This window comes from Macaca thibetana, chromosome 5, assembly GCF_024542745.1.
Source record: "Macaca thibetana thibetana isolate TM-01 chromosome 5, ASM2454274v1, whole genome shotgun sequence".
Taxonomy (NCBI): Eukaryota; Metazoa; Chordata; class Mammalia; order Primates; family Cercopithecidae; genus Macaca; species Macaca thibetana.
The window spans coordinates 138,513,213-138,533,443 of NC_065582.1; the positions used below are offsets into that span (position 1 = coordinate 138,513,213).

Consider the following 20,231-nt stretch of genomic DNA (forward strand, 5'->3'; position numbering starts at 1 on the left):
TCCTCTAAAGTTTGAACACCACTTAGGACTCTTTTTGTCTAAATGCCTATAGAAATTCACAGCTGATTACCTCCATTACATCTACTGCTTTTTACTGTTATTTAATTGCTTGATGGGTATGTGAGGTCCCTATGGTTTTGTTCTACATTATATTGCTTGAGTATTTCAAAACTGGGATAAATCCAAATTTGTAAATGTTTTATACCTCTAGTACGTTCTTAAATTTAAAAAATTTTACAAAAAACTAGTCAATGGAAATTAGGGGAATAAGCCATGCCTGCATTCTATTAAAGAATAATTCCTATGTAAAACTGCAAATAGACAGTATTATAGTCTTAGAAAAATGGTAGGGTTGATACGGTTTGGGACACCCAAACTTCATCTTGAACTGCGGCTCCCATAATCCCTGTGTCATGGGAGGAACTCAGTGGGAGGTGGTTGAATCATGGGAGTGGATTTTTCCCATGCTAGTCTCATGATAGTGAATAAGTCTCATGAGATCTGATGGTTTTGTAATGGGGAGTTCCCCTGCACACATCCTCTTCCCTGCTGCCATGTAAGATGTGCCTTTGCTTCTCCTTTGCCTTCTGCCATGATTGTGAGGCCTCCCCAGCCACATGGAAGAGTCCATTAAACCTCTTTCCTTTATAAATTACCCAGTCTCAGGTACATCTTTATTAGCAGCATGAGAACAGACTAATACATAAGGTGAAACTTTTGATTATATATGTAAATATATAAAAGTATCCTTCCCACTAATAAGACTTCTTTCTCCTCAGATATGAAACTAACCATGAAGAAAAATATTGTCAATACACAACAGTCCTTTGTAAACATGCCCAATGTAATTGTACCAGATATTGAAAAGGAAATAAGAAAGATGGAAAATGGAGCATGCAGGTAAATCCAAACATTTTCCCATGCATTTTTAATATTAGCCACGGTTCTTTAATTTAACTAGGTTTAATTTCAATTTAGCTTTATAATTTGTAACCTTGAACTTTGTAATGTATTTAATTTAGCAAATTTATTCATACTTTGGAACAGCATAACTTGTCTAACAAATAACACAGACTTATTTATTTATTTATTTATTATTTATTTTGAGACGGAGTCTCACTCTGTTTCCCAGGCTGGAGTGAGGTGGCACAATCTCAGCTCACTGCAACCTCTGCCTTCTGGTTTCAAGCGATTCTCCTGCCTCAGCCTCCTGGGTAGCTGGGACTACAGGTGCGCACCACCATGCCCGGCTAATTTTTTTTTGTATTTTTAGTAGAGACAGGGTTTTGCCATATTGGTCAGGCTGGTCTCGAACTCCTGACCTCAAGTGATCCACCTGCCTCAGCCTCCCAAAGTGCTGGGATTACAGGCGTGAACCACCATGCCCAGCCTGAACATAGATATTATTGTGGTCACTTTTTTGGAAGCACCTATTAAGCACCTATGCCAAACATTTCTTTAGTCACTGGCAGGGCTTTTCCTCATGGGACATTTTGAATCTAAAGAGATGACATTGCCATAAATATATGTGAAAGGTACTCAGAGTATGAAATGCTAGCAATGTGATTTAAAAGTATAATTTAAAGTGCTTACCCTATAAATGAATATAATATATATGAATGTGGTTGAATTTACTTTTAGTGGGAAGAAACATTAGTTAGAAAACTAGTTCACTCAAATTTTTAATATGATCTAAGTCCCGGATATCACACTTGCTATTTGATAAATATTAACATCAATCAATGCATCAAACAATAGAAATGTGGAAAACCTAGAAAGTAATTCCTTAGTTAAATGCATTTTACTGAATTATGCATACATTTTATATAATTCTATGTATTCTGTATAGTTCTAACTTCATGCTCACTAAAAATTGTTATGTGTGTTAGTTTAGGAGAGAAGGAAAAGAGGTGAGGCAATTGTCCCCCTAGTGAGGAATGTTGTTCCTCCGCAGTGGTTGAAAACATTAACACATCTCTCTCTGCCTCCTATTGGACTTTAGCTCCTTTTCTGAGGATGATGACAGTGCCTCTGTATCTGAAGAATCAGAGAATGAAAACCATCATGCAAGGGGTTCCTTTAGTTATAAGTCACACAGAAAGGGAGGACCATCACAGAGGTGAGCAGTATGATCCATCCTTGGTGCCTGTTTTTAACCATTTATGCCTAAGGTTGCAGTGTTTTGAATTTTTGCAATCAGACCATGGCGATGACCTTGAGCAGTAGAATAGAAATAACTCCCACATGCTTAGCATTCCAATAATCAAACACTAGACATAAATGGGTTTGTAAACTGTTGTTTAGATAAAAGGTCTTTTACTTCTTAGGAGCAAGCTTGTCAAATGCCTCTGCTATCTAGACAAGATGTGGGATCTCAGGAGGAGTTATTTTTGTTCCTACCCATGCCATCTCTTGGGAAATACTGCCACTGCCCAGTGATTATTTATCGCCATGGGGTTCCAAGTTGTAAACACTCTTGCTTCATTTTCCCTGAGACCCATTGGGGTCTGTCCCTTAAGAAACCCAGTCCCCTCTGATTTCTTGTTTCTCTCTGATCCTTCTTTCAGGGTCCCGAAGCAAGTACATGTGAGAGGGTTAGCTGTTATTTTCTAAAATGCTCCATCCCATTTGGTCCTACTTTTAGAAAATAGAGCACTGGAGAGAGGTGCTAGAAGAGAAAAGCAAAAAATCCTTAGTAGGAAATAAAGAAGTTGTGAAAACTTCAGATACCGGAATTGAGATTGCAGAAGGGGTGTGGTGTGGTGTTGGTGTGGAGCTGGGGTTTCCACCTGTTTTACATAATTAGTTTTTCTTTGCTTTTTTCCTCCCCTGTTTTCTCCTCTTTCCTATTTTTCTTCCCACTGACTACCTCCAGCCTTCCCATTGTTTTTATTTATCTTTTCTCCTCATCTTATTTTCCCTGACCATCTTAGGTCTCTTGTTGGGAGTTACTGGCATTGAGGTTGGTTCACTTAAGCTAATTCTTGGTATGAACTTTGACCGATATGCATTTACTAACCATGTGTATTATAGTCCATTTTCATACTGTTATGAAGAAATACCTGAGACTGGGTAATTTATAAAGAAAAAGAGGCTTAATGGACTCACAGTTTCACATGGCTGGGGAGGCCTCACAATCATGGCATAAGGTAAAGGAGGAGCAAAGTCATGTCTTACACGGTGGCAGGCAAGAGAGCATGTACAGGGGGACTGCCCTTTATAAAACCATCAGATCTTGTGAGACTTACTTACTAGCATGAGAATGTCATAGGCAACACCCACTCCTATGATTGAATTATTTCCCACCGGGTCCCTTTCATGGCATGTGGGGATTATGGGAACTATAATTCAAGATGAGATTTGGGTGGGGACACAGGCAAACCATATCACCATGTTTGTTCAAGACACTGGCATTTGGCAAGTCATGCTTCATGGAGGCTCAGGATACACTTTTATGCCTTATGCTTCATAATATGTTTTTGAAATATCATCTAGACCATCTTTAGTAATGAGTAGAAACAAGAAAGAATTTGTTTTTTCCGACCATTTGCTTACCATGGACATTATACAGATGGTGACTATTGTGATTTCACTACATGTTTTTCATTTCCCAGAGAGCAGTACCTGCCTGGTGCCATTGCACTTTTTAATGTGAACAACAGCAGCAATAAGGACCAGTAAGTATATTTACAATAGAAAACCAAAGCTATGGTTTTAAAGAAAACCAGTAAAAAAGATAGGAATATATCTGAATCTGTTATAGAGGAAATATTTATTAAGCAAATGATCTAATACAATGGCAATGATAGTCTACCATTTTGTTGAAAAGTAGTATTTATTCATTCATTTATTTGAATACATGTAGAAAAAATCATGTCTATAGTGTTCATGCAGTTGACTTTCTTTGTGAATAGAGTGACTGAGAAAAATAAGTGAAACACATTACTCCTGGAAACTTTCCAGTTTGAGCCAATGTGTCTTAGGTGACGTTCCTCAGGAAACAGTTTCTGAGATGGAGGCTTGTATGCAGAGGTTTGTTGGGAATGGTCTTGGGAACAATATCTGGAAGGGAGTTGGGGGTCAGTATTGGGGAGAGGGAGAAGTCGAACTTCAGAGAATAGAGCTGATGTACAATGTGATTCAATGGGGATCCCTGGAGCAGGGATGACCTTTTAGAGTTGTCCCTATTTAGGTAATAGACTTGGGCCTTTGTGCCCATGAACAGTTACTGGAAAAAGGTTGGCCCTAGAAGATGGAGCATAACCTTGAACATGGTGGTTTCCTTCAGCCAAGGCCAACCAAGTGAGAGGAAAAACTGAGCTGACAGCAACCAACACTCTTGGCAAGTGGAGAATGAGTGCCTGAATTTTGTGTACCACCTGCATAACCACTGTACAGCCCACCTGTGTGCTGCTCAGATCTATTTTGTTTATATAGAAAATTCACCCCATGTGGGAATACCTACTCCAGAATCCTGGTTATTCTTTTTTCTTGAGAAAGCTTGTAAGAGGAAAGTTAATGGGATTAAACTAAGGCCTCTGGCAGCTGCAGGTGGTTTTGAGGCCTCAAATGAAATTCTTCACCCTCTCCGCTTCTACTCATTCTAGGGTCTGCTGGTCTAGATGACTTAGCTGGTGTGAACAATATAGACACTCATCCCTGAAGGACTTGAGCCCTGGGTCACCATGCCCTTCTTGAGTCATGGCTACAGTACTTGCCCATTTACCACCAAAACTGGGCTGGAAAATAACAAAAGACCACCTAGGTGCAAATACATCTCCCCTCCCTGCATTGTATAACAGCAGCACTGCCTACTTCTGATGATCAAGGTCAATAACTTTTGCCAGTGTGGTGACTCTCTTCCTTGCCTGTTGGTTTCTTGGCATGAGGGGCCCAAAGTGGCTGGGGAGTAGCCATAGCTTAATGTTTAATGGAGCTCTGGCATTCCCTGGCAGATGCATCACCCCTCTGGAAGCCAGGGCCTCTAGACCCACAGATCCTTAAGTTGCAAGAATGGGAAACACACCTTTCCTACATTTGTCACCCCTACTTAGACCCCTTAGTTCCCAGACCAATTCATTCTATACAGGAACCATACAATGATCATTGTTTTAGCATATATACAGTATCCTAGAGGATGGCACCTTATCTTCCTAGAGTATAAACTCTATGATAACACCTCAGCTGTGGTTTCAAAAGGTCACTCCTTAACTATCCTGTCAGTAGCTGACAAAAGGTGTGCAGCATATGATAGGACCATGGGATCTCATACTCAGGGTCCAATGCCACATTTTTTTTTTTTTTTGCCTTAAAGCGAGTCCTTGGTCCAAAGTGATGTTAAGCAATATTTCATATTAGTAATCATGCTTCATATGCCCCTAAGTAATGGCACTGGTCAAAGCCCTGTGGCAAAAAAGCAAATGAATAGCCATAATATATGTCAGTTCTTATCAATATATTTGATGCCCCTTCCATGGTGTCAGGAGTCCAATTTAGTTAACTTGCCATCAAGTGACTGATTACTTTCCTCAAGAGAAAGCACTGTTTTGGAGTCATAGCATTGGTCTCTGTAACAGATAGGTTCACTAAGAGCAAAACACAAACAAACAAACAAAAACGAAGATTTTTCAAACTTTGTGCTCACACTCATAATATGTCCATTCAGTCTGCCTCTTCTCCCGAAATATTTTCCCTGATCTTTCCATCCAGGTCCCTGACCAACCAGTCAAGGCATTTGTGACTGCCCATGAGTTCTTTTGTACTTGTATATTCTTAATTTGGGCTATTTCTTTTTCCTTTATTTATTTATTTTTTTGAGACAAGATCTCACTCAGTTCCCCATGCTGGAGTGCAGTGGTGCAATCTCGACTCACTGCAACCTCCATCTCCTGGAGTTAAGTGATCCTCCTGCCTCAGCCTCCCGATAGCTGGGATTATAGGTGTGCGCCACCCCGCCTGGCTAATTTTTGTATTTTTAGTGGGGTTTTGCCATGTTGGCCAGGCTGGTCTCCAACTCGTTGGCCTCAAGTGATCCTCCCACCTCAGCATCCTAAAGAGCTGGGATTACAGGCATGAGCCACCACACCCAGCTTGGACTATTTCTTTTTCCATACAAACTAGATGACTGTATACTGCTTGAAGCTGTGCCATTGGGGAAATTAACCTCACACTGTCTTTCAAGACCGTCTCTAAGTGAGGCTGTGGTGCAGACACAGCCCATTTTGGCTTGCATCCACATTCTAAACTGACCCATCTATGCAACACGCTGTATCAGCTCCTTCTAAAGAACCCCACATATGGCCACAGGTGGGGGCTGATAAATAGGTGCTGAGTGGAAAATGACATAGTGGAAAAGGAATGGAAATTTCCAGCCATGGAAAATGACATAAAGAAAGGTACTGAAGGCCAGGCATGGTGGCTCAGACCTGTAATCCCAGCATTTTGGGAAGGTAATCCTATTTCAGGGTCTGATTAACAGAATGCCATTGATACAGACATAGTGGACTAATGTGGTGCTTTGAGAAATGTCCACATGATCCAGGTCCCTCAAGACTGTCATGACAGTAGGAAAGAGAGTTAATATAGCCTTGGAAGAGTGTAGATGTGTACAGTTTGTCATCCCATGTGAGTAGGAACTATGTCTGATCGTCTTTCCTGATAGTAGTGAAAAATGACATTCACATGACTGACCCAGAACCTTAGGTATGCAGTGTATATCAAGTGAATGCATGGTTTTCCACATATGACACAGCAGCTGCAATTGGGGCTACCACTTGGTTGATTTTGCAGTCATCTACTGCTGTCCATTAGGATCCATTTGGTTTTTGCAGTGGTCAGATGATGAATTATGTGGGGAAATGAAGAGGGATCACTTCCCCTGCATCCTTTAGGTCTTTAAGGATGGAATTTCTTTTTCTCCCCAGGATACAATGTTGCTTTTGGCCAGAAGGTGGGAAGCAGCTTAAGGGCTTCTCCTTGATCTTACCCTTCTTTCCTCACAAGCCAAGGAACTAGTGGGGTAAGGGTGGGAGTTCTGCCAATGACCATTAATCTACATTTCGCTTTTGTATTCAGGAATTATGTAAATTTCACTTTACATTTAGGAACTGGAGAAATGATCACAGAGTGGGTTTCTGTTATTTTCCACATAGGACACGGCAGCTGCAATTGGGGCTACTACTTGGTTGATTTTGCAATAGTCTATCTGCCATCCACTAGGATCTATTTAGTTTTTATGGGAGTCAGATGATAAATTACATGGGGAAATTAAGAGAGACCACCACTCCTCCATGCGTGATTTTATACAATTATATACATTTCTCTTTTATATTCAGGAACTTGTATACATTCTACTTTTATATTCAAGAATTACATACATTTCACTTTTACATTTAGGAACTGGAGAAATGATCACATAGTAGTGGGTCTGTGGACTCAGTGGAAACACCATAAGTCATATCTCATCCAGAAATCTATTATTACCAGTCCATCATATGCTCTTCAAGTTTAACAGGGGGCCACAATGATGCTTCAATCCCTAGGTGTCAACATCAACTTGGATCCTGTGCCAGTCTTCGATGGATCTAGGAATTCTTTTTTTTCCCCCAGAGTACAGTGATCTAAGTAATGGCCATAGGTTCTTTAGGACAAAGACTGAGGAAATCATTACTGGAATATATTTGTCATAGTGTTGCAGAGTTTTTCTTCATGGGTCATGGCATCTCCTCTAGTCAGTGGTTTTAGGTCTAAGTATTGGCTTAGATCTGGAACTTTTCTAAGGATTCTGATTTTTTTTAAAATTTAAATTGTAATGAATCAATTCATTTTTTGAGATAGGGTCTCGCTATGTTGCCCAGGCTGGTCTTGAACTCCTGGGCTTGAGTGATCCTCCCACTTCGACCTCCCAGAGTGCTGGGATTATAGCCATGGGCCACCGTGCCCTTACAAAGATTCTGATTTTTTTGATGGAATGAGTTGACCTCAACCTCCTAATTATTCATTCCTGATTTGTTTTGGTTGTATATATTAAATAATACCCTAACTAGCTAATAGTCTTCCCATCTGTCTAGGAATACTGTGTTCTATTAACCTCCTCCATAGCTGTCTATAGGTTAAGCCCCTTTGTTACCATACCCACCTTAATGCTCATTATAATTACTGAAGAAACCTTACTTCTGATGGGTAAGCACTGCCATTAGTCTCAGTTATTTCTGGATCTTATTAACCCTGTTGCTCTCAGAGAACCCAGTTCTGTAACGGAATTTCCCGTCATCAGCCCTGGCCTACAGAGGATAGCACCACTGAACTTCTCAAAGCTACTAATACCCCTCTCACCAGCCTATTCCACATCACTTTTGCATCCTTCGAGCTCTCTTTGGGAACATAATTAGCTGGTAGGCTATCTTCCAAACAGTGTATCCACTTCAAGATGCCACTTTTCTGAGTCTTTTGATACCTTCCTCCACCATCTGCCATGGTGTTAATGTTTATTTCATTTTGTATAGGCCATTACCTTTTCCAGGTTTCCAAGAGCCGTTTGAGTAGTGTGTTGACATCATCCTTCAGGATCCATGGTAGGCTGTCAAATCTTGACTCATAGAAGTGTACTCCCATAGCAGTAAATTCTTCCTTATCCAACTTTATGGTTCTGTCCCTGTTTGTACGTGACCATCTTGGATGTTAAGCCTCACCTCACTTGTCAATCTTATCTTCCATTTCTTCTCAACAGAGGCTTTCCACTTCTGCTGGGTCATTCTTACCCAGATTAAGTCCATTGCACTTAGAAATTTTTCTGCTCTAATATCCTCTCTCTTCTCAACTTCTCCAACTCTTAGTCATACTTTGAGGCCTAGCTTTAGACCTACCTCCTTTTAAAAGCCTTCTCTGACTATCCTAGTGGTAATGAGATGCCTTTTCATTCATGTCTGGATAATGAAATTTCCTAAGACATCTGAGCTGACAACGGCAGCCTGCTATAACCCTAGGTCTGTCTGACTTCAGAATCTATTCCCCTGCTGATAGAGAAAGTTAATTATAGAAAGAGGCACTAGTTACACAATCTCCACTCAAGAAGAAATTGTATGTAGAAAAAGGTGGCCTTAAATCTGATAAATTATTCTAATAATTGAGATTCCACCATATTACCAGACAGCTTGTTGATTACTCATGAAAAATGACTTCAGTCAGAGTTATTCCCTCTAAAGAAAATTGATGACATTTTCTTAAAATTCTCAATGATTTTATTCAAGGATAAATATAAATGATGTCAAGAAGCTTAAATTTTAAAAATTATTTTTAATACATTAACACTTTGGAAGAACACTCTTGGGGGGCTGTTGTTTCTTAAATTTTTCTCCTTGGTTTTATGCCTTTATTCATCTCCATTCGTTTCTACTTCCCACATCTATTAGCTTAGAAGTTTTTGTTTATTATCTGGATAATTATCCCTCCCCTTTTTTTGGTAGAAATCTCCAGCAAGAGACCAGATGGGTTTTGAGCACGGAAGCAGGTCTTTGAATGCAAGGCTGAGATATTTGCTTGATGAAAAAGAAAGTAAATCAGAGTGGAAGACTGTGATTATGTGACAGATATATTATTTTTCTCTTTAGAGAACCAGAAGAAAAAAAGAAAAAGAAAAAAGCAAAGAAGAGGTAAGACTTTGGCAAGAATTACCCCACATTTTTCTGCCCATAACATTTCTGTATTTTAATACTACTTGCTTAACTTTTTCAGCAAGTCAGATGATAAAAACGAAAATAAAAAGGACCTAGAGAAGAAAAAGAAGAAAAAGGACAAAGAGAAGAAAAAAAAAGAGGAGAAAAGCAAAGATAAGAAAGAAGAGTAAGCACTTTTACTGGCATTGAAATAGAATGAAATTGTGATGGGTTTTAGATGCAGGGACGGTTTTCCATAATACAAAGTAGAAAGAAACTTTACAGTAAAGAGCCCTGTGTAAAGACTAAATGTCTTTAAATATTGAAAAATAAACATTTAACATAAATTATCGGAAGTGAATTAAAACATTTTCTAATTTCCCTCAAATTAGCAACGGTAGCATTATTCTTAATTCTCTATGGTTAATTCGCTTCCCTAAGCATTAGTGAAGATAACTTATCGCTGAGAAATATTTAGGTTCCAAGGAGGATTAGGTTTCTAGGATCCTACCATCATTTTAAAAGCTGAAATAAAAATTTAATTTTTATTTTGATTACATTCTTATAAGGAGTGTGCAACCTAGATTCCTTGCACGCACAGATCACAATAAGGTTTGTGCTCCTATGAGAACCTAATGCCGCTGCTGATCTGACAGGAGACGGAGCTCAGGCGGTAATGCTCCCTTGCCCCGCAGCTCACCTCCTGCTGTGTGGCCCACCGGCTTCCTAACAGACCACAGACCAGTACTGGCCCACAGCCTGGGTGTTGGGGGCCTCGGATCTATTCCCTCTCAGTGGCTGAAGTATACAACTGACTGCAGTATCTCAGTGAAACCAGGGCTTTAGTAAAAACCTAATGTATGCTTTAATATAAGACTGGTCATTTCGTTATTTATCCACCCCTCACTAACCACTTTCTTATGACTAATGCTCTTATTCCATGCTAATCTTCCCACTGCAGAGTGAGCTTCTCCAGCTTACTTCCATTTCATTAATTGTGGTTGATGGGCATAATGATGTTTAATATGGTAAATAAAAATGTTCTTGTATCTTGGTAACTATCCCCTTTATTTCTAATTGCTGCTAGGGAGAAGAAAGAAGTTGTGGTTATTGATCCTTCGGGAAACACGTATTACAACTGGCTGTTTTGCATCACCTTACCTGTTATGTACAACTGGACAATGGTTATTGCCAGGTGTCTATAATTTTTTTTTGTTTGTTTTTGTGGATCTCACCCCATTTCTAATTTCCAAGTTCACTGACTAAACAATTTGACTTAGAGCCTTTTAGGACACACCCCCTTTCTCTACTGCAGGTGGTAAAGAGAGGTTAGATTATACTCAGTGTGTTTTCCTGGAATCAGGAGGAGGTGCTTCAGTTCTCAGTATAACTGGGTCTCCAGTACTGGGATGCATGGAGGGGTCAGGGGAAGACTTTTCTTTTTTAATTTTTTTACCTTTCATTTTAGGTTCGGGGGTATATGTGCAGGCTTGTTATATAGGTAAACTCATGTCACAGGGGTTTGGTGCACAGATTATTTTCTCACCCAGGTATTAAGCCTAGTACCAAATAGTTATTTTTTCTGCTTCTCTCCCTTCTCCCACCTGTCACTCTCAAATAGACCCCAGTGTCTGTTGTTGGAGGGGAAGACTTGTAAACTTTTGGTTGTATGATAACTTAATTAGAACATTGGGAGAAACTATTTTCTTTGGCCTATGAGAAAAAAATGTTGCCAATAGTGGATAAAGGTCAAGGATTTAGTGTCTTTTACATGGTAAACATCTCCCTCATCCAAGGCCAAGCACAATTTCCTAAAACATTTTGGGTACAGATAGTCAATATGAACCAGGTGATCAATGTGTTTCACCCAACATATTTTGATTTTAGTTTTAGGCCATTTATTTTTTAAATTTATTTAAAGATTTTTTTGTACAAATTTTTGGGGTATGTGTGAAATTTTGTTACTTGTATATAACAAAGGGTATTTAGGGTGTCCATCACCCAAGTTCAATACGTTTTTGTTAAGTACAGTCTGTTAATCAAACATTGAATTTATTCCTTCTGTCTTGCTGTATACTTGTAACATTCAACCCACTTATTCTTATTGGATGATTTTACAAAGCTGACTAGCATCATGGAAAGGATGTTAGAATTCAGAAGTGTGAGGATCAAAATCCAACCACTCAGGGAGAGTTTCGGGAAAGCCATGGTTGATTAAAGGACTCTAAGGACCTCTCCTAGCCTGAGCGTGCTGTGCTTCTCACCATGATAAAGAAAATATACAAAGAGAACTTTTACTTAAATTGGCCCACATTTCTTTTTTATTTATACAGGTGTTTCTTTTTTTACAGAGCATGTTTTGATGAACTTCAATCTGATTACCTAGAATATTGGCTCATTTTAGATTACGTATCAGACATAGTCTATTTAATTGATACGTTTGTACGAACAAGGACAGGTAAATATGTTCAGTTTTGAATATTTTAAAATTTTATGCTTTTATCTCTAGCATTGTAATTTGACATTTCCTAATCCAAGTATTCTTCAAAGTAAACCCACAAAAATCTGTTCTAGAGAAAAAGGCACAGGTGAAAGCAAGAGTCACGATGTATAAACTCACAGGCTTAGATGACTCCAGCTGATTCAGAGGAAGTTACCAGGCAACCTTTTGACAAGTAGATGCGGCTTTCCTCCATTATCTTGTTCATTGGTTTTGTGCCAGGCGAGAGGAATAGAGAGAGCAGAAATATTCTGCCAGTTACAGGGGGAAGAGTAATTGCTACCTAACAGGGAGATAACTTAAAGAGTCATGGGGAAAAATGTCGTTGTCCTCAGCAGAGCCATATTCAAAATTTTATAAGAAGGAGGAAAAATGCATTTAGCTCAGCTTTGTGGTTTATGATGAGATATTATTGACTGGAGGGGATAGCTTCGGAAGTATTTCTGTTAAGTAGGTAGAAGCTGATTGTTTCTACACCACTCTTCACTCGCAAATGTAACCAGTATACACAGACTATAACCTTTAAAGAATCATTATGTAAAATAGAACATTCTCTAAATACTAGTATCCTGGAACAATGCTCCACTCGCTCTGTCATATTTGTAACTTTGGTAGTCAGTTTAGGAGAAGGAGCAAATCCCTTTCCTAGTGTAATGTATCAGATGGCTGAAATGCTGGGTTTAAAACACACAAGCCCCATGGTAACAGCATAGGAGGGAAGATCCCAAGTGTCTAAGGGAGCAAGAATGACAGATGAAAATGGAGCCTCAAGGGACACTTATGCTTCACATTGAAGGGGTAAGGCAAGAATATGCAAAATAGACAGCACAGGGCAAGTACCCAAGCATCCAGGGTAGAGCTGGGATTCTGACAAGGCAGTGGCATGGGCTATTAGGTACATCACTAGCGTGTTCAGGAAACCTTCCACGAACTGTGTATGGTGGGGGAAAAAACAACAACGCATTGTATATTACTACACTCTCAATACAATACAATTCTGGTCTCCAATATGTATGTGGTGTTTCCTCTACACACCAAGCAATTCTGTAACACCAGCTGGGTTAAAATTTAACTGAATTCGCACACTCACGGGAGTTAGAACAGGCCTCACACGTTAAGGGCTCAGTCTCCCAAGATGATCCCCCGCTTCAGATGCCAATCGTAAGTCTCAGGTTGTGGCTTGTGCTTCTGACTGACCAACTATATATTGGGGTTCCCATAGCTCCCTCGTGGGTCCAGTAATTTGCTAGCACAACTTACAGACCTTAGGAAAACACTTACGTTTACTGCTTTATTTTATTAATAAAGGATATGATACTGGATACCGAGGAAGAGCCAGATGAAGAGATACATAGGGCAAAGTTGGGAAGAGTCATGAGAACAGGGGCTTTTGTCCCCATGGAACTGGGGTGTGGCACCCTCCTAGTTCGTAGATGTGTTCACCAACCTGATAATGCTCCAAACCCCATAGTTCAGGGATTTTTATAGAGGCTTCACCATGGAGGCATGATGGACTATTAACTCAGTCTCCAGTGCTTCTCCCTTTCCTGGATGAAGGAGGTTGGGGTAAAAGTTCCAAGCTTCTAAACATAACTTAGTCTTTCTGGTGACCAGCCCCATCTTGGACCTCACCTTTTCCTTCCTTCCCTCCTTCCTCCTTTCTTTCTTTCTCTCTCTTTCTCTCTTTCTTTCTTTCTTTCTTTCTTTTCTTTCTTTCTTTCTTTCTTTCTTTCTTTCTTTCTTTCTTTCTTTCTTTCTTTCTTTCTTCCTTCCTTCCTTCCTTCCTTCCTTCCTTCCTTCCTTCTTCCTTCTTTCTTTCCTTCCTTCCTTCCTTCCTTCCTTCCTTCCTTCCTTCCTTCCTTTCCTTCCTTCCTTCCTTCCTTTCCCTCCTTCCTCCCCTCCCTTCTCCCCTCTTTTCTTCTTTCTTTCTTTCTTTCTTTCTTTCTTTCTTCCTTCTCCTTCCTTCCTTCCTTCCTTCTTTCTTTTCTTCTTTTTCCTTCTCTTTCTTTCTTTCTTTCTTTCTTTCTTTCTTTCTTTCTTTCTTTCTTTCTTTCTTTCTTTCTTTCTTTCTTTCTTTCTTTCTTTCTTTCTTTCTTTCTTTCTTTCTCTCTCTCTCTCTTTCTCTCTCTCTCTTTCTTTCTTATAATATCATAGAGACTTAGGCTGGTCTCGAACTCCTGTACTCAAGGGATCCTCCTGCCTCAGCCTTCCAAAGCACTGGGATTATAGGTGTGAGCCACTGCACCTGGCCAGAACAAAAGACATTTCTATCACCCAGGAAACATCAAGGGACAAATAACTCTGTTTCAGGAACTGGGGTCAAGAACCAAATACCATAACAAAAGATGGACTTAGGGCCGGGCTCAGTGGCTCACGCCTGTAATCCCAGCACTTTGGGAGTCCAAGGCCGGTGGATCATGAGGTCAGGAGATCGAGACCAGCCTGGCCAATATGGTGAAACCCTGTCTCTACTAAAGTACAAAAATTAGCTGGGTGTGGTGGCACGTGCCTGTAGTCCTAGCTACTCAGGAGGCTGAGGCAGAAGAATTGCTTGAACCCGGGAGGCAGAAGTTGCAGCAAGACGAGATTGCACCACTGCACTCCAGCCTGGGTGACTCTGACTAAAAAAAAAAAAATCACTTAGTAACCATATTGCTTAGGAAATTACAAGAGTTTTAAGAGTCCTGTGCCAGGGACCATATATATATATATATATGTATGTATTTATCTCACAATATCACAAGAACACTACTCATGAAAGGAATGGCTTTACCTGGATGGAGATGATAGACCTTGAGAGATTCATACACTTTCACTTTTGCACTTACAAAATTTTACTTTTTTTTTTTTTTTTTTTTTTTTTTTTTTTTGTGAGACAGGGTCTCACTGTTGCCCAGGCTGGATGCAGTAGTGCTATCATGGGTCACTGCAGCCTCGAACTCCCAGGCTCAAGTGATATTGAGTCTCAGCCTCCTAAAGTACTGGGATTACAGATGTGAGCTGTCTGGCCAAAATTTTACCTTTTATTTCTGCAGCAGAATATTTTCTACAGCCATAGGTTGATTGATAGTTGTATTTTATTACATTGTTAAAGTCATATTTATTGAAAATGAATTTTTCTTTTGACCTCAACAAAGTTAATTGACAGTTACTTCACAAAAATTCACAATTACATAAAAAGGAGAAACACTGAATTTATTTTATTTTTTATTTTAGGTTACCTAGAACAAGGACTGCTGGTAAAGGAAGAACTTAAACTCATAAATAAATATAAATCCAACTTACAATTTAAACTTGATGTTCTGTCACTGATACCAACTGATTTGCTGTATTTTAAGTTAGGGTGGAACTATCCAGAAATTAGATTAAACAGGTTATTACGAATCTCTCGTATGTTTGAGTTCTTCCAGAGAACAGAAACAAGGACAAACTATCCAAACATCTTCAGGATTTCCAACCTTGTTATGTACATCGTCATCATTATCCACTGGAATGCATGTGTGTACTACTCTATTTCTAAAGCTATTGGATTTGGAAATGATACATGGGTCTACCCTGATACTAATGATCCTGAATTTGGCCGTTTGGCTAGAAAATACGTATACAGCCTTTACTGGTCTACACTGACTTTGACTACCATTGGTGAAACACCCCCTCCTGTGAGGGATTCTGAGTATGTCTTTGTGGTGGTTGATTTCCTAATTGGAGTGCTAATTTTTGCTACCATCGTTGGTAACATAGGTTCTATGATTTCCAACATGAATGCGGCCAGAGCAGAATTTCAAGCAAGAATTGATGCTATCAAGCAATATATGCATTTTCGAAATGTAAGCAAAGATATGGAAAAGAGGGTTATTAAATGGTTTGACTACCTGTGGACCAACAAAAAAACAGTTGATGAGAAAGAAGTCTTAAAGTATCTACCTGATAAACTAAGAGCAGAAATTGCCATCAATGTTCACTTAGACACATTAAAAAAGGTACGCATTTTTGCTGATTGTGAAGCTGGTCTGTTGGTGGAGTTGGTCTTGAAATTGCAACCCCAAGTCTACAGTCCTGGAGATTATATTTGCAAGAAAGGGGATATTGGACGAGAGATGTACATTATCAAGGAAGGCAAACTCGCTGTGGTGGCAGATGATGGAGTCACTCAGTTTGTGGTATTGAGCGACGGCAGCTACTTTGGTGAGATCAGCATTCTTAATATTAAAGGGAGCAAAGCCGGCAATCGACGAACTGCCAATATTAAAAGTATTGGCTACTCAGACCTGTTCTGTCTCTCAAAAGATGACCTCATGGAAGCTCTAACTGAGTATCCAGATGCCAAAACTATGCTGGAAGAGAAAGGGAAGCAGATTTTAATGAAAGATGGTCTACTGGATCTAAACATTGCAAATGCTGGCAGTGATCCTAAAGATCTTGAAGAGAAAGTTACTCGAATGGAGGGGTCAGTAGACCTCCTGCAAACAAGGTTTGCCCGAATCTTGGCTGAGTATGAGTCCATGCAGCAGAAACTGAAACAAAGATTAACCAAGGTTGAGAAATTTCTGAAACCGCTTATTGACACAGAATTTTCAAGTATTGAGGGACCTGGAGTAGAAAGTGGGCCCATTGACTCTACATAGAACTGAAAAGCTGGTCATTGACAGGGACACGCCTCATGATCCTTCTGATCTTGTGACTGACATCAAATAAAACTTTAAAGAAGAGGAAGACTCAGTTCGGAAATTTTTCCATGAGGAAAATGTGCTTTGGTGCAAGGTACAAGGCCCACACCCTCTCTGAGAGATACTATGATTAAAAAAGCTTTATATCTTGGGATTTTTCACAACTGATAATGTGCAAAGATATAAACTGATTAACTTGTCAATGGCTGTATCTTCTGATTTTTTTCACATATGCTCGTTTTATGTAATAATCTTCATAAAAATGAATAAGTATCCCTCACTTTCATGCCATTTCCATTGTTGAGTGAAGTGTATTTGAAGTAACTGAGAATTACCATGTACATCATGTTTGGGATAACATTTTAAAAAATTAGACTGCAATAAAGTAAAATTAATTATGCAACTGTAGTGAAAATGAGTTATTTGATAATTTAGCAGGGAGTTTAGGATCTTGCAGAACTTCAGGGTCATTTTAAGGAAAAATCAATCATTTTTGTAGTCTAGGACTGAGAAAGAGTGGTTGAGAGAAACTTTTTACCAATAAAAGCATAATAAATCAGACTTTATGAATATATATATGTATACACACATATAAATATAGAGATATATCACACTGAACATCATAGAATGTTTTAGGAATCTTTTATATTAAATTTTAATTTTTTTCTGATTATTAAGACCTGACAGCAGTGGCTATTTTCTTACTTCTCTGCCTGGCCAGCAGTAAGAAAAAAGGATAAAGTAATAATATTTCTGGGTAATTAACAAGGGAAATTGTCATAATGTTAAAAAAGGCGACTTGAAAGTTCTGGGGACCAGCATGAGCATCACCTGGGAGCTTCTCAGAAATGCAGAATCATGGGCTCTACCCCTACCTACTGCATCAGAATCTGCATCTTAGCAAGTGTTTCATATCCATGTTAAAGCTTGAGAAGCATGCATGTAGAGAACCAGGAAGGAGTTAATGAGAGGATGTTCTAGAAAAGAAAAGGAAACTATCCGGCAAGCGTGTGGATGTGGAAAACATTGCTAATCGATCAGCCAGCTTCTGCTGAACCCGGATGTGGCTCAAAAAATCTTTCTTAACACAGATCACTAGAAGATTTCTATCCCTATCTATAATGACATGACTAAAAACAGCTTCTTGATAATTTGACATTTCAGATACTTAAACAGACCTTGATCAGGGTATGCCGATGGTATATATTTATTATTATTATTATTATTTTATACTTTAAGTTCTAGGGTACATGTGCACAACATGCAGGTTTGTTACATATGTATACATGTGCCATGTTAGTGTGCTTCACCCACTAACTCGTCATTTACATTAGGTATATCTCCTAATGCTATCCCTCCCTCCCCCCTCCCCCCCCCCACAACAGGCCCCGGTGTGTCATGTTCCCCTTCCTGTGTCCAGGTGTTCTCATTGTTCAATTCCCATCTATGAGTGAGAGCATGCAGTCTTTGGTTTTCTGTCCTTGCGATAGTTTGCTGAGAATGATGGTTTCCAGCTTCATCCATGTCCCTACAAAGGACATGAACTCATCCTTTTTTATGGCTGCATAGTATTCCATGGTATATATGTGCCACATTTTCTTAATCCAGTTTATCATTGATGGACATTTGGGTTGGTTCAAAGTCTTTGCTATTGTGAATAGTGCTACAAGAAACATATGTGTGCATGTGTCTTTATAGCAGCATAATTTATAATCCTTTGGGTATATACCCAGTAATGGGATGGCTGGGTCAAATGTTATTTCTAATTCTAGATCCTTGAGGAATCACCACACTGTCTTCCACAATGGTTGAACTAGTTTACAATCCCACCAACAGTGTAGAAGTGTTTCTATTTCTCCACATCCTCTCTAGCACCTGTTGTTTCCTGACTTTTTAATGATCACCATTATAACTGGTGTGAGACGGTATCTCATTGTGGTTTTGATTTGCATTTCTCTGATGGGCAGTGATGATGAGCAATTTTTCATGTGTCTGTTGGCTGACTTCTTCTTTTGAGAAGTGTCTGATCATATCCTTCGCCCACTTTTTGATGGGGTTGTTTGTTTTTTTTCTTGTAAATTTGTTTAAGTTCTTTGTGTATTCTGGATATTAGCCCTTTGTCAGATGAGTAGATTGCAAAAATTTTCTCCCATTCTGTAGGTTGCTTGTTCAACCTGATGGTAGTTTATTTTGCTGTGCAGAAACTCTTTGGTTTAATGAGATCCCATTTGTCAATTTTGGCTTTTGTTGCCATTACTTTTGGTGTTTTAGACATGAAGTCCTTGCCCATGCCTATGTCATGAATAGTACTGCCTAGGTTCTCTTCTAGGGTTTTTATGGTTTTAGGTCTAACATTTAAGTCTTTAATCCATCTTGAATTAATTTTTGTATAAAGTATAAGGCAGGGATCCAGTTTCAGCCTTCTACATATGGCTAGCCAATTTTCCCAGCACCATTTATTAAATAGGGAATCCTTTCCCCATTTCTTGTTGTTGTCAGGTTTGTCAAAGATGGTTGTAGATGTGTGGTATTATTTCTGAGGGCTCTGTTCTGTTCCATTGGTCTATATCTCTGTTTTGGTACCAGTACCATGCTGTTCTGGTTACTGTAGCCTTGTAGTATAGTTTGAAGTCAGGTAGCATGATGCCTCCAGCTTTGTTCTTTTGACTTAGGATTGTCTTGGAGATGCAGGCTCTTTTTTGGTTCCATACGAACTTTAAAGTAGTTTTTTCCAATTCTCTGAAGAAAGTCATTGGTAGCTTGATGGGGGTGGCATTGAATCTATAAATTACCTTGGGCAGTATGGCCATTTTCACAATATTGATTCTTCCTGTCTGTGAGCATGGAATGTTCTTCCATTTGTTTGTGTTCTCTTGTATTTCGTTGAGCAGTGGTTTGCAGTTCTCCTTGAAGAGGTCCTTCACATCCCTTGTAAGTTGGATTCCTAGGTATTTTATTCTCTTTGAAGCAATTGTGAATGGGAGTCATGATTTGGCTCTCTGTTTGTCTTTTATGCATGTATAAGAATGCTTGTGATTTTTGCACCTTGATTTTGTATCCTGAGACTTTGCCGAAGTTGCTTATCAGCTTAAGGAGATTATGGGCTGAGACGATGTGGTTTTCTAAATATGCAATCATGTCATCTGCAAACAGAGACAATTTGACTTCCTCTTTTCCTAATTGAATACCCTTTATTTCTTTCCCCTGCCTGATTGCCCCGGCCAGAACTTCCAACACTATGTTGAATAGGAGTGGTGAGAGAGGGCATCCCTGGCTTGTGCCAGTTTTCAAAGGGAATGCTTGCAGTTTTTGCCCATTCAGTATGATATTGGCTGTGGGTTTGTTATAAATAGCTCTTATTATTTTGAGATATATCCCATCAACACCGAATTTATTGAGAGTTTTTAGCAT

The 20,231-nt window shown here is 39.3% G+C and overlaps 1 protein-coding gene across 2 annotated transcripts in view; it reads left to right on the forward strand.

The window, feature by feature from the left end:
• The window catches only part of CNGA1 (cyclic nucleotide gated channel subunit alpha 1), a 36,318-nt gene extending 19,098 nt beyond the window's left edge, over nucleotides 1-17,220 (forward strand). For both annotated transcript variants that reach the window (XM_050789931.1, XM_050789930.1), the window contains exons 2-9: nucleotides 780-900; nucleotides 2,003-2,119; nucleotides 3,615-3,677; nucleotides 9,609-9,650; nucleotides 9,733-9,840; nucleotides 10,741-10,848; nucleotides 12,005-12,111; nucleotides 15,370-17,220. In XM_050789931.1, the coding sequence (XP_050645888.1) occupies nucleotides 780-900; nucleotides 2,003-2,119; nucleotides 3,615-3,677; nucleotides 9,609-9,650; nucleotides 9,733-9,840; nucleotides 10,741-10,848; nucleotides 12,005-12,111; nucleotides 15,370-16,778 (2,075 nt within the window). In that variant the 3' untranslated portion in view covers nucleotides 16,779-17,220. The remainder of the gene's footprint in view (nucleotides 1-779; nucleotides 901-2,002; nucleotides 2,120-3,614; nucleotides 3,678-9,608; nucleotides 9,651-9,732; nucleotides 9,841-10,740; nucleotides 10,849-12,004; nucleotides 12,112-15,369) is intronic.
• The last annotated feature ends 3,011 nt before the right edge of the window (nucleotides 17,221-20,231 follow it).